The sequence below is a fragment of the Phaethon aethereus genome, assembly GCF_964289735.1.
Source record: "Phaethon aethereus genome assembly, chromosome: 14".
In the NCBI taxonomy this organism is placed as follows: Eukaryota; Metazoa; Chordata; class Aves; order Phaethontiformes; family Phaethontidae; genus Phaethon; species Phaethon aethereus.
In genome coordinates, this window is record NC_138590.1 from 20,627,705 (window position 1) to 20,640,193 (window position 12,489).

At 54.1% G+C, this 12,489-nt stretch overlaps 1 protein-coding gene across 1 annotated transcript in view; it reads left to right on the forward strand.

Moving 5' to 3' along the window:
• The window catches only part of KCTD16 (potassium channel tetramerization domain containing 16), a 76,719-nt gene extending 64,568 nt beyond the window's left edge, over positions 1-12,151 (forward strand). The window contains exon 2 of the mRNA XM_082006069.1: positions 11,238-12,151. Within this exon, the coding sequence (XP_081862195.1) occupies positions 11,238-11,689 (452 nt within the window). The 3' untranslated portion in view covers positions 11,690-12,151. The remainder of the gene's footprint in view (positions 1-11,237) is intronic.
• The last annotated feature ends 338 nt before the right edge of the window (positions 12,152-12,489 follow it).

Sequence of the window (12,489 nt, forward strand, 5' to 3'; positions counted from 1 at the left end):
GGTCTGTATATGAATATTTTGGTTCATTTAATATGCCTTCTGGTATTTTAACACCAGGTCTCATATTTTCTCCACCATTCGGGGAACTTATTTTTAAATTTCAAAAAAATTTGAAACTCTGACAGAAGTTAATTTCCAGAATAACTGTTTTAGGAAAGACCTCATGAGTGCTGATAAAATGACGAAGTACTGGAAGACTCCTGACAAAAGTGGATGTGCTGGCTACAGACTGAAATTCTCTTGCACAACTCTAGACCTCCCCAGTCAGAGAGACCATGGGCAAACATTTCTGGTTTTTACACTGGGTTGGCAAGTTCAGAAAATGTTAATGGAAAAAACATTAAAATAGGAATTTTAAATTAGTAAAATAGACTAGGAAGGAACCAGGTACCTGCAGAGAGCAGCTCAAGCCCTGGCCACGGCAGCACCTGGGTGTCAGCAGCTACTCCCAGAAGGGTAAAAAACTGCATTAGCTTACTAACTGTGCCTGGCCGCTGCCCTTACCTCCGCCGGTTCCCTGCCTCCCCCTTCGCTGCTGTCTTTGAGCATATGGGAGAGTTCAAACCAGTAACATTACTGTCAAGTCCTTCCCTGGTTTTGTTTGCTTGCTGAAATTTTACTCAAGATACTTGATCCTAAATGCAAATAAATCTACCGCACGTCCGTCCTGCTGCCAGCACTGATCCCACAGCCAATTACCCGCATGGCATTTGTCATTGCTCCTAAGCTTTACCTTGGTAATTTTACTTAGACAGGGGCATTTTCTGCTGATAAATCTATCTCGATTACCAAGTCAGAATGTATTTATTAAAACACCAATTAGACCTTGGTCTCTCATCAATCACAACACCCTTAATTCATGCATGGATGCAAAACCTGTTTGCGGCGTTGCGCATGCATGAACGAGTGATCTAAATCAAATTGTCACTGTACCAGCATTACCTTATCTTCGGACCTGGAGGCAATCAACTTTTTATTTACTATATGAATCATGTGTGATGTTTTCAAAAGCTTCAACACTTCATTTTTTTGGCATTGAAAGGAGAATTACTTGCTTCCCAAGGTTGGAAGCAAAGGTGAGCACGGAGGTGAGGGCACTGGCCCCCCAGGCGCTCCGGTGAAGGGACCCCCGTGGGGTGGAGGTGATGGGGAGCCGGCCGGGGCCGGCACTGGAGGCTGCCTGGCTCGGGGCGGGGGCTACCCTGTTCCCACCTGCCGATGGGCCTGGCTGCCCGGGCGCTGTTAATTACCGCTGAAACGGGGATCGGCTGCTGCAATTAGCCCCGGCAGAAGAGGCGAGAGTGGCGAAGCCAGCAAAAGCCGGGAGTGGCTGAGAGCCCGAGGGCATGGGGACAAGGAGGAAGAAAAGCAATGTGAAATAGGCATCTGTAAAACCGAAACCAACAACAAAACCCTAAAGCAGAAGAAGCAGTAAGGAGAATAAATGTGGAAGGACAGCGTAAGTGGACAAGACTGGACTGAGAACAGTAGGATAGGAAAATGGCTCCACTTAGGGTGGTCGCAGCCGGAAAGGCTGGTACAGCCCACGCACGTGAAGGTGATGAACGTCCGGATGCTGAAAACGTCTCTGCCCGCCTCAAAGAGCCGACGGTGCGTAACCTCGGGTCCGTTCGCCGCCCCGAGCGGCGCTGCCGCGGCTGGTGATGCCCGTCCGCGCACCAGGGCGGCAGCTCAGCCCGGCGCCGCGGCCGTGGCTCGGGCGCTGCTGGCAAGCTCTCTGCTTCTGAGCAAGGAAGCCCCCTCGTGCCTCTCGATTACGAATTCATCGCCGTCTCCGTACCTGTAGCAACAAACCTGCCATTCCTTATTTTGTGAGACAGGCTTAACCACCCCTCTTCCCCTGAAAAAAAACCAATCACCCACCAAAAACCCACTCCCCCACGAAAAAAAAAACAACCACCAAACATCCCCCCCCGGCCAACCTCAGGAAAAAGTGGTGTGAAAACTGTGGAAGCTGAATAAAAGGAATATAATTCTGAGAACAATGAGCTTTTCTGCCTGTAAGGCCTGAGCTACTTGAGAAAGCAGTCTCCATCCCATTGCATGTTCTCACCCACCAACATGTACTTTCATTCCAAATTCAGTAGGAAAAAAGATCAAATTTTTGAGATTTTTTTGTAGAATAGCAATTTGTAACATTCATTCTGAAATATCACAACCCTGCATTTTTTTATAATTTTGAAACATTTTAACAGAAAATTAAATATATGTAGTTTGATACTAAAATGAATATTATAATACAGATGTCGAAAGGAGGTGTTGACGTGATCTAGCCGAGTACTTTCCCACTGCAAATGTCCTCAGAATCACCGTGCTCTTTTAGAATACATCAATTTCAAGACAAGAGCATTTATCAGTGAAAAATGGCCGAAGCAGCGCTGACCCCTTTCTCCCAGGGTCTGCCGGGGGTCTCGCACAGTTGATGATGCCCCCCCTGTGTCTCCAGGCGGGCTCGGCGAGCAGGGGCTGGGCTCTGTCCAGGGCAGCCACTGGATCGTCTGTCAGAGGGATTAGACCTGGGCCAGGCAGGGGCTGAAGCTGGTGCCGGTCCCAGACGCGGACGCAGCCCCATGGTGCAGCAGCACTGGGTTGGAAGTTACTTAGGGAGAGCATTTAAACTGGAATAGCATCGCATTCTCCGTTAGCCGTTTTCTGGGTGAACTAGTGCAAACGCCTACTTCTCGAAGCTCCTAGAAGCCGAGGAGGGGCAGAGGTCCCCGCCTGCTGCAGCAGTGGAGCTCGGGGCAGGCTTAGACGCCTCGAGGTGCTTCTGCAAGCCCCCGCGATCAGGGCAGCGCCGCTGGCTGGGGGGGCCGCAGGGGCAGCGGCTCCGGGGTCTGTCTCCGTCGGGCTGTTTGTCCCGGGCTTCGCACTACGAAATTCAGACACCCCCGTATCTGAGACGGGCTCGATGACGGCTGGGGCTGGGGTCGATCTGCTGCTTCCCGCAACAAAAACTCATCGTTGATTGTGGTTTGAAGGTCCTGTGCTAATTTCGTTTATATCGTTACTCCTCGCTGCCTAGTTTCCTGCACACCAGCCGTCCCTCATCAGGGGGGTTCCTCTTTGCTGCTTGCAGCGCGTTTGTTGTGAAAGAGGGAGAGGAGAAGAGAAAAACTGGATGGCTGATGGTTTGTGTGTCAATTATACATCAGAGGCTTTACTGCTTCTTCATAAGCTTCCAATAATAATAATTATAATTAGGGCACTGGGAGAGAAATGTGCTGAGATCAGGGAGAAAAGCAGGAAAGCCAGGCCAGAATTAATTAGCCCCTTTTATCTAAGAATCTCAAAGCATTTAGGCATTAATTAATGAATTCTGTGGTTAAACCGGCACGACTTTCGGTTTGCCGCCGGGACGGTGGCCGGTCTCAGGGCTCAGCACCCATCCTTGCTCGGCAGTGGGTCCTGATGCTGCTGCAGATGCTTTCCTCTTGCTGCAAAATGCAAAGAAACACTTCTTTTTTTCCTATCGATCGTCCCCGTCTGTCGTCCTGACAGCACCCAAAACCGGGAGGAGGAGGCCCAGCCCCACACAGCAGTGCAAGCGGGCAGGTTTACACTGCCGGGAACTGCGCACATCCCCACGAGATGCACGTCCCCTGCGCACCGAAAGCTGATGGCTTCCCACGGTGACCGAAGGCTCTGTGCTGAGCCGGACCTGGGCCCTACGGCATCCCCCACCCGTGGCACTTAGACTATCCCTGGGACTCCAGCAAAACCGGTATTGCATGAGGAAATGGGGCCCAAAAGAGTAAGTTGCCCCTGGCGGCAGTTTTCCCCGAATACAAAGGCTTCTGAATCGCAGTACAAGGGAGTGGCCCAGCTCGTAGGGTTTCCTCTCCTGGCCTTCCAGGTACGCGTGTTTTTGCTTTCGATGTGGGATTTAGTAAGAGCGCTAACCGTTCTCTGACTCGGAGGTGCTCCTGCATCGGACACCGTACCCGCCTCCGCGTCACGCGGCGGTTAGCGCAGTCCTGGTCCGGAGCAGGAGGGAGCGCGGTGCCGCCGCAGGGGGCTGTGCATCCTCGCCGGCGCTTGCAGCACGCGTTCCTGCTGCGTGGGAGGGATGTCCTGCTGCCACGGCCCGGCCCGGACCAGGTGCTGCCGGCGCCGGCGTAGCCGGCAGCAGCCTTGCCAGGGTGTTGGCGTGAGGGCTCTAGGCTGAGAGTTAATAACTTCTCCCCCCAGATTGCACTCCAAGAAGTGAATAGTTGGGTGAAATGGCCTTTAAAAGCCATCTGGAAAATGCTGGGAAAAACTCTTGAAGAGCACCAGTGGTGTCCTGGCACGGGCGTGAATGACGTGCCTTAGCTCTTCTTCTTAATGGCTGTGATAGTTCTTATTTTTTGATTGATTTTAGTTCAGTTTGCAGCCATTGCTTTTAGTTAGCAGCGATCTGCATTGTTTCAGCAGTGCTTTACGGATCCCCTTTTACGTGTGGTCGCTCCGCAACACGCACGGCTGTCAAGGACCGTGCTCCCAGTCTAGGGAAGCCGATGCAGTGCCGAGCCCAAAGCCGGGGCCGATGCTGCCCGCGCCCAGGCTGAGCTCAGCGGGAGGGTTTGCAGTCTGAACGCTGCTTTTGCCGGCGGTCGCCTTGACCCCGCACAGTTCTTGCTGTTGAAAACTCCTCGTGTCCAGCAAGATAACGTGTAATGCGTGCGCGTGGAAGGCGTGAGCTGCTCCGCTCCGCTCCTTTCGTTACGGTGTAATGCAGAATCTTTTTCTGATGCAACCTGAGGTTTGTCAGCAGCTTCTAACTATGCCCAGATACGGCGGGGTTTACATGGCACAGCCTTGAAGCGGTAGCCCTTTGCCTCCCATCCCCCCTTCCATGCTCCAAAACATCTTTTAAAAGTCACTTTTTAAATAGCCAAACAATGGATTACTTTCCTTTGGTGGGGGGTGGCTGAGGCGTTTTGGTTTAACATTGCCAGGGGAAAAAAAAGTCAGTCTCAGGCAAAGAGCAGTGAAAATTTTTACTCTAAATCCTGAGCTGGTTTAGATCCCTCTGCGCCCAGTGACCTGGCCATGCGGCGACCGGCCCGGCTCGCCTGCTGGCGCGTGTCGGTTCCTTCTTAGCTTTGAAGAGCTCGGGACCGAGCGTGCCGTGCTGGCGGTAGCGCCGCTCTGAAACCTGCTACCCACCTCCCCCGTGCCCGACGGGCTTCCTCCTTCCTAATGATGGTGGTGAGGCTTTTATTTGTAATAAGCTGCGCTGCAACCGTGCCTGCAATTACCTGTAATCCCCGAGTCTGGTCCGCATCTCTCTGTCAGACCGACCGACCGTTCTCCTTCGCTTTGATGTCAACTAATTGATGTAATGCAGAGGGTCATTTAGTCACTTAAAGTGGCCTTGTACGATGTGTCTAGAATCTCCAACTTCCTTTCCTTGTTAGGATTTTGCTGTTGCATTCCCTTACCCCATAGTCTCTGGACCTCTCGGGCAGAGTGAGTGTATCCTTCAGGAAGTTCACGTAGCTGGTGAGTTCGGCTTTAGATTTAGGCTTTTCAGTGTGTTTTGGCAAGTCTGCCTCTGGCACCCGCTGGCATGCTCTGGCCCCCGAGGAGGGGACGGAGCCCCTTCGCTGTGCCGACACCTGGAGTTGTTCGTCGAAGCGCGCCGGGAACGGAGCCTGCCACGGCCCGTGCCTGGCTGGGTCAAAATTAGGCAAAGGGAGCGTGGGAAGCCGTAAATTAGACAGCTCTGCCCGCGCTTTTCGTCGTGCACCCGCACAAAGCGGAGCTCCGCCTGCTCGACTCGAGGTCAGGTAATTTCACAGTACCGTTTTCCTAGCATGGCGATTACTTTGATCCTGGTTGGCACAGATGTATTTTCATGTTTTATTGCTTAATACTGGAACCTTTCTTTTTTTGCTTCCTCTGGTATATGAAGATAGCCCAATGAAAATGGGTTTTTTCCCCCTACTTCATTAAATGCTAAAGGGCAATTCCAGTTTCTCCATAGCTTTCCCTCTCTCTTTAGATTTTTTTAATGCACTGCTCCGGCTGGCGTGATGTGTTGTTCTTGTAATGATTATATCTAGGTCTTTCCAGCATAAAACTTGAGCTCACTTTGTAGCTCAAAGTAAAAGTCCGGCGATGCTCGCTGGGGTCCTGGCCGCGTGGCGCTGGGCTGGGCCCGGCAAGGGCTCTTAGGAAGGCTGGGAGCCAGGCTGCCCGGATGGTTTTGGAGAGCGCGCTTAACTGTGCGTACAGACTTCCCCACCATTTAAAGGTGTCAAAAAGATATTTATCAAAAAGAAATCTGCTCGCCTTCGGCCCTTCTTTTTCGGCGGAGTGGAGCGGTTGCTCCGCTCGCACGAAGGAGCTCGCTGGCCTCAGCTCTCCCGGCAGCCGCGGCTCAGCTGGGCTCCCGCCTTTTCCCGGGGTGGTCGGAGATCTCTGCCCGCACCCGCGTCTGCGTGCCCAGAGCACCCGCCGCTGGGCACCGGCGCGCCTGCCGAGCCCCGCGGCCTGGCTCGCCGCGCACTGGTGCTGGTGGGGGGTCTGGGCCCGGGGAGCCTCTCCAGACCCTGCGGCTGCTTCCAGCACCCAGGGCTTGCCTGGCTTTTGCTGTTCTGCCTCATGAATAGATGAATTTCTGCCTCCCGGCTCACCCGCGGTATGTCCATCGTTGGTGAATATTCATTAAGTGAAATTAGCATCTATTAGGTCTTAATTAACTTATAAAGGGCTTGTTTTGTGGTAATGAAGTATATGCTCTGGATGTGCCTGGTGGCAGCCGGTGGGTGCCCCTGCCCGCGCAGCCGGGCCCGAGCCGGGCCCGGGTCCTCCGGTGGGGCACGGGGGGCTGGACCCCTTCTTCTTCCCCCGGCTCCAAGGCGCAGCTGGGAGAGGTGCTGCCACCCAAGCGTGCGCCGAGCAGTAGCTCAGGCTTGCGAGGTGTCCTCGGGTGACCGCAGCGGTGCCCGGCGCCGCCGCAGTGCTCTGGTGTTCGGTGCCCGGCTCTCTGGGCGCTTCGGGCGCGCGCTGGAGCTTTGTTCCTTGCCCGGGCGAGCGCAGCCCTTCGCTTGGGGTTTCAAGCAGCGACCTTTTCCCTCTTGCCTCGTTTTTCACCGTTTTCCAGACTTGACGCGGTTCGGCGCGGGGTGGGAAGCGGCGAAGGCAGCAGGAGGGCATCGTCCCGGCGTGGGAGCGGGCGAGCATCCCCCGCGCTGCCCGCCGGCAGCTCGGCACCGCTGTCCTCCGGGGCCGTGGCGGGGACGGAGCCGGTGCCCAGCGGAGGGAGAGCACGTGGCCAGAGAGCCGGTGGCAGCCCCGGTGCCCGTCAGATGTGTTTGTTTCCTCCGCTAGGATTCACGGCCGTCCACGAGCAGCAGGGGCAAAATGACTGATTTTGCAGGCGAGAAGAGAACAAGTAATTACAGGCGAGTGCAGAGCAGACACCGAAAAGGAGATCGGGGCTGCCCCCCCGCCGGCCGGGAGAGCCCTGACGGGGACGCGCTCCCCTCCCAGCACCTCCGTGGTTCTGGAGGCCTGGCCAGAAACGGCCTCGACGCTTCCCTTCCACCGAATTAACTTCGACTTTTCAAGTGCTGGTGGTCGCTTGCTGGAATAACTGGTTCTGTGTTTGGGAAGGGCAGAGGCTCCGGAGCAGGAGAACCCGCAGCGAGCTGTAATGTCAGCTGCAAATCCATACAGCTCGTGGACGTGTCGTGCAGAAGCACGTGTGATCAGGGTTTTGCAAAGGCTCGGTACATAATGCTTTTGTCAAAGCTGAGGAAATCATAAAAAAGTTCAGTTTAGCCATTATTGACTTTTTTCAGACAAGATACAGAACAGTTCTTGAAGCGAGTCTGTAAATTGAATTTAGCCACAGAACTCACAGACTGAAAGACTCCTTCATCATTGACAAGGAAGAGGATGGAAGAGATGAGGAGGGGTTTCCTGGCTTTTGGGTTTTCCACCTGTTTCTGTAAATTTTATGCATTGTATTCACGGTTGCAAAAAAGATGGAGAAACGGGGGAGCAGGGCAGTGACTATCAGCGGTGCAGTTTTTTAACCTTTTGCTGCCGTGAGCTCCGACCGCCAGGATCTGCTCCCAGGGCTCGGGCGTTTGAAATTGGCAACGACATTTTTTTTTCTTTTTCTTTTTTTGCCCCATTTTTTTGATGGGGACCTGTTTCTGGAGTGGTGGCAGCAAATGGTTGCCTTAGACCCTGGTGTGAGGAAGAGATTCCCCATCGGCCTCGCCCCCCCCGCCGCCCTCCTGGCAGCCGAGCGGCAGCTGCCGGCGCCGCTGCGATCCCAGCAGCACGTGTTGTCCATCGCCACCGCAAAGCCCGCGGGGCCAGCGCTGCAGCCCTGACCCGACTGTTCCCCTCCCCGTTCCCTTCTCCTGCCCCTCGCACCGCTGTAAGAAATGCCACGAGCGCCGGGCTGCGACACCGGCCCCGGGGCCCCCGGTCCCTTCGCGCGGGTGAGGCCAGGGGCCGTACTGCGGCTCCGAAGATGCTAAGCTGAATGATGCTTTTCTCCATCTGCATAGTGGTGCCAATCTGCGTGAGCTGGAAATGATAATTACATTTTAGTGGGAAGATGGAGGCTTCCAAGTGACATTTAAATTCATGATTATTGCAGCGGCTTGGTCAGGGAACAGTTGTTATCAATGCCGGCTCTTCCCCTTCGTCATGGATTATTGCGTTTGGGCAGGTCTCCAGCTGAAAAAAGAAAAAAAAACAAGCCATGGGCTACGTGGAGCAGGAAGTTAATTCAGTGCTCTCCGGGGTTCCCAGCACCGACGGGTTACGCAAATGAAGGACGGTGCTGACCAAAAGCCTGTTTTCTGCACGACCAAGCCCTCGTGCAGGCGGAGGCCACCGCAGCAGCGACGCGAGCTGTCCGCCGGGGTCAGGCTCCGGCTGGGCAGGGGCGACGCCGGCGGTGTGATGCCCCCAGGAGGGAGCCTGGTGGCGCCGGCCGCACCGACTCGCGGCCAAAGCTGGCTGTGCTAGTGAGCCTCGGGGAAGAAAAGGTGTCCGGAGAAACCAGGGGTGCTCTCGCTGTCAGTAACAGCAAAGACAATTTCCCAAATACTGTTCCCCGGCGGCCGGGGAAGCCAGGCATCTCCGATACTCAGTTCTGCACTTTACAGCGGGCTGTGTATATCCTTTTTGTTACAGGAGAGATGCTCATTGACGTAAGTAGCCAACGGTCACCTGAATTGTCATGACTGTTTTGACTTCTTGCTTTAAAAAATAACAAATATTTACATTTAATCCAATGAAAGTGTAAAGACCATGATGATTACAGACTTAGAATAACGAACATTGTTCTGAGCAATGGGAGCAGTATCGTTTGAACATTTTGTTTAGGCATGAGGAACATAGTGTTTTATTTTGTTTTGCTTCATGCCGTTGGGAATACGTCTGATTTCCAAGGCCGCGTGTCTGCGCGTTCCGTGGTGGCGTCACGCAGGGATGCTGGCTCCCCAGGATGCTGCTCGCCGCGCGCTGGGGACTAGACCGAAACCCGTAACACTGAATTTCTTTGTGACCGCCGGGATCTTACCTGTAAGATCTGGCAAAAGACCGGTGCGAGCTGCCTGTACCCAGAATCTGCGTGTTTTGCTTTTTGTACACGTTCCTCTGCCATCTCATTCCGACGTTTAATTTGCCGCCGCGCCTCACGCTGCAGAGTGCCAGCCATGACCCCAGCAGTGCCGCTCCCTCGGATGGGACCACGCCGCGTGGCAGTGCGCGTCGTGCGGGGAGGGACGGAGGGAGCGACCCTGTACAGCCTGTCTGCTGACAAACCCTCTCGTGGGGTGGCCCCGAGCCTGGCACCGGCGTGTTGCTCGCCACGGGGTGCTTGCTGTGAGCCAGCTTGCCCTGGGGCTGCAGGGGGATGCCACGGAGCAGCCGCGACGTCTCCGTGGAGCGGCGGTGATGCCTTCGCCTGCTGCGGGGCCAGAATTTCCCCGGGCCGTACGGGAGAGCTGCCAGCGCCCGCCACGTTGCTTATGCTGGTCTGTCCTGGGGCAGAGCCCGTGGCAGGGCGTTTGCCTGCACTGGTTCATTATGTGCGGTCGCTAATGAGGGGTTGAACTCTGCAGTTGTGTGCAATTGGGCAAAGATCATCCCTGGTCTTTGGTTTTAACCTGAACATGGCAAACGGGGAAAAACCGAGATAGGTTGAATTTCACAGCGTATTTGATAACTGTCCTTTTAAAGGCAGAAAACCGATGAGGCTAGGAGCGTTCGACGGGACTTAGGCAGCCTGGCATTCCCAGCTGAGACCTGCTGGTCCCTGCAGCCACCTTGGGTACAGCCGCACTTCTTTGCCCACCAGCACAGACAGCCCCTTCCTAGGCTAGCAAGTTTTATTCCCTCCTGTCCAGACTTGTCTTTATTGAATGCGAACCCGGGGAAGATCAGTGCCAACACAAGTTGTTGGACCCGTCGCGTTTTGCGGAGTCGGTAGCCGGGATGGGAAGGGGCAGCAAGCTTTGCCGTGTCCTGCCTCCTGGGCGCTGCCTTCCTCCGGCAGCCGAAAATTCATCATTCCTTTGTTTTGATCTAGTAACCTTGCCCTTGGCCCTGTAACCTCTGTTCACACCTATGAGTTTATTGGCTTCAAAGGAACCCCACATACAGGTAAAACTTGGAGGAATGGATCGGGAATGACAAAATCTGGAGCCCTTATTCTGTTTTCTCTCTGTCTTTTCGGGCAAAATTTCTGTGGGCTTCATCAGGATTTTCTCTTAAGGGAGAAAAAGCCCTGTGCCATCTGCTCTGGGTTTGGCCTTGGGTTGGTGGGTAGACCACATCATTAGCAGCAAATCATTACAAGCCTGAAAAGCAATGCAGTGGTTTCTCACTCGGGTTGAACACCTTACAGGATCCTTATGTGCCTGTTTGTCACTGAGGATCTGAGAAAACCTTCCGACATGCACTGGATGCCTCAGGGACCCTGAGCAACGCGTGCAGGCGGAGCGGGTGAAGGAGCTCCAGTGCTAATGGACATCAGCTCCCACCTGAGACCGGGCGGAGGTTTTGCCGACGGTCTGTGGTGACTTTCGGGAAAGCTCCCCCGGAGGTTTCCTGCCGTGCCGGCCGGCTGCGTCCCTCCCTGCTCGGGTCTCGGCTGGCAGCAGCGAGCCCGGCGGAGCGGGAGCAGCCTGTTTCTGGGTGCGGGCGGGGGGTCGGAGCTGTCGGTAACCCCGGGGTGCTCTCTGTTCCTCTTGCAGGTGAGCCCTCCAGGTGGTCCTCGTCCCACTGCGACTGCTGCTGCAAGAACGGCAAAGGCGACAAGGAGGGAGAGAGCGGCACGTCGTGCAACGAGCTGTCAACGTCGAGCTGCGACAGCCAGTCGGAGGCCAGCTCCCCCCAGGAGACCGTCATCTGCGGCCCTGTCACCCGCCAGCCCAACATACAGACTCTGGACCGGCCGGCCAAGAAGGGGCCGGTGCAGCTGCTGCAGCAGTCCGAGATCCGGAGGAAGAGTGACCTGCTCCGGACTCTCACCTCCGGCTCCCGGGAGTCCAACTCCAGCAAGAAAAAAGCGGTGAAGGAGAAGCTCTCCATTGAGGAGGAGCTAGAAAAATGTATCCAGGATTTCCTCAAAATCAAAATCCCAGACAGGTTTCCAGAAAGGAAACATCCCTGGCAATCCGAACTGCTGCGCAAGTACCACCTATAGGCTCGGGGTGGGGAAAGCACACGACTTTATTATCGTTAGAGCAAGATTCTAAGTGATACGAAAATAATTCCCAATAATAATTGTTAGGTCACCAAAAAAAAAAAAATCCATCTCTATAATACTGCCTAACTTGCCTATTTCTCCTTAACATTTATAGTCATAGGGTAACGATATTTTTCCAGTTGTGGAAGCACAATGACAAATGCTTTTATTTGTAAACTCTGAGTCTTACACAAGCTGAATACCTTAAGGGCACAACCGTACCGACAACGGGAGATGCTCACGTGCGGGTGCTGCTGATGCCGGCGGGAACACGGCACGTGAGCAGGCGGTGTCCGGGTGTCTGTGGACTGCATGCCTTCTGCGTTCTCCTTGTAGTGCGTTTGGTCGGAGGGGTGACACAGCTCAAAGAAACAAGCTGTGACAGTTTACCTTAAGCATGTGTATATATATATATGTGCATATATATATATGTGTGTGTATATATATCTCTGTGTATATATATATGTGTATATATATCAATATATATTGCTTAAAGATTTTCTGGCTCTCTCCTTATAACTGCACTTTCTCAGAAAAGAGCATTTTTTAGCAGTCTGTGGATGTTCCGTTTCTTCTTCAGGTCTATGAGGGTTGAACAGTAGAAACCCCACCTCCCTGTCTCTCTCCTGCTCCCCCTCTCTCTCTTTTTCCCCCTTCTCTGAGACACTGTAAATGCACTTCCGCGGAGACCAGGGAACGGTGTGTGGGTCTTTGTTGCCGTCAGCAAAATATTCCATATGTTTTTGATGGTCTTGTTC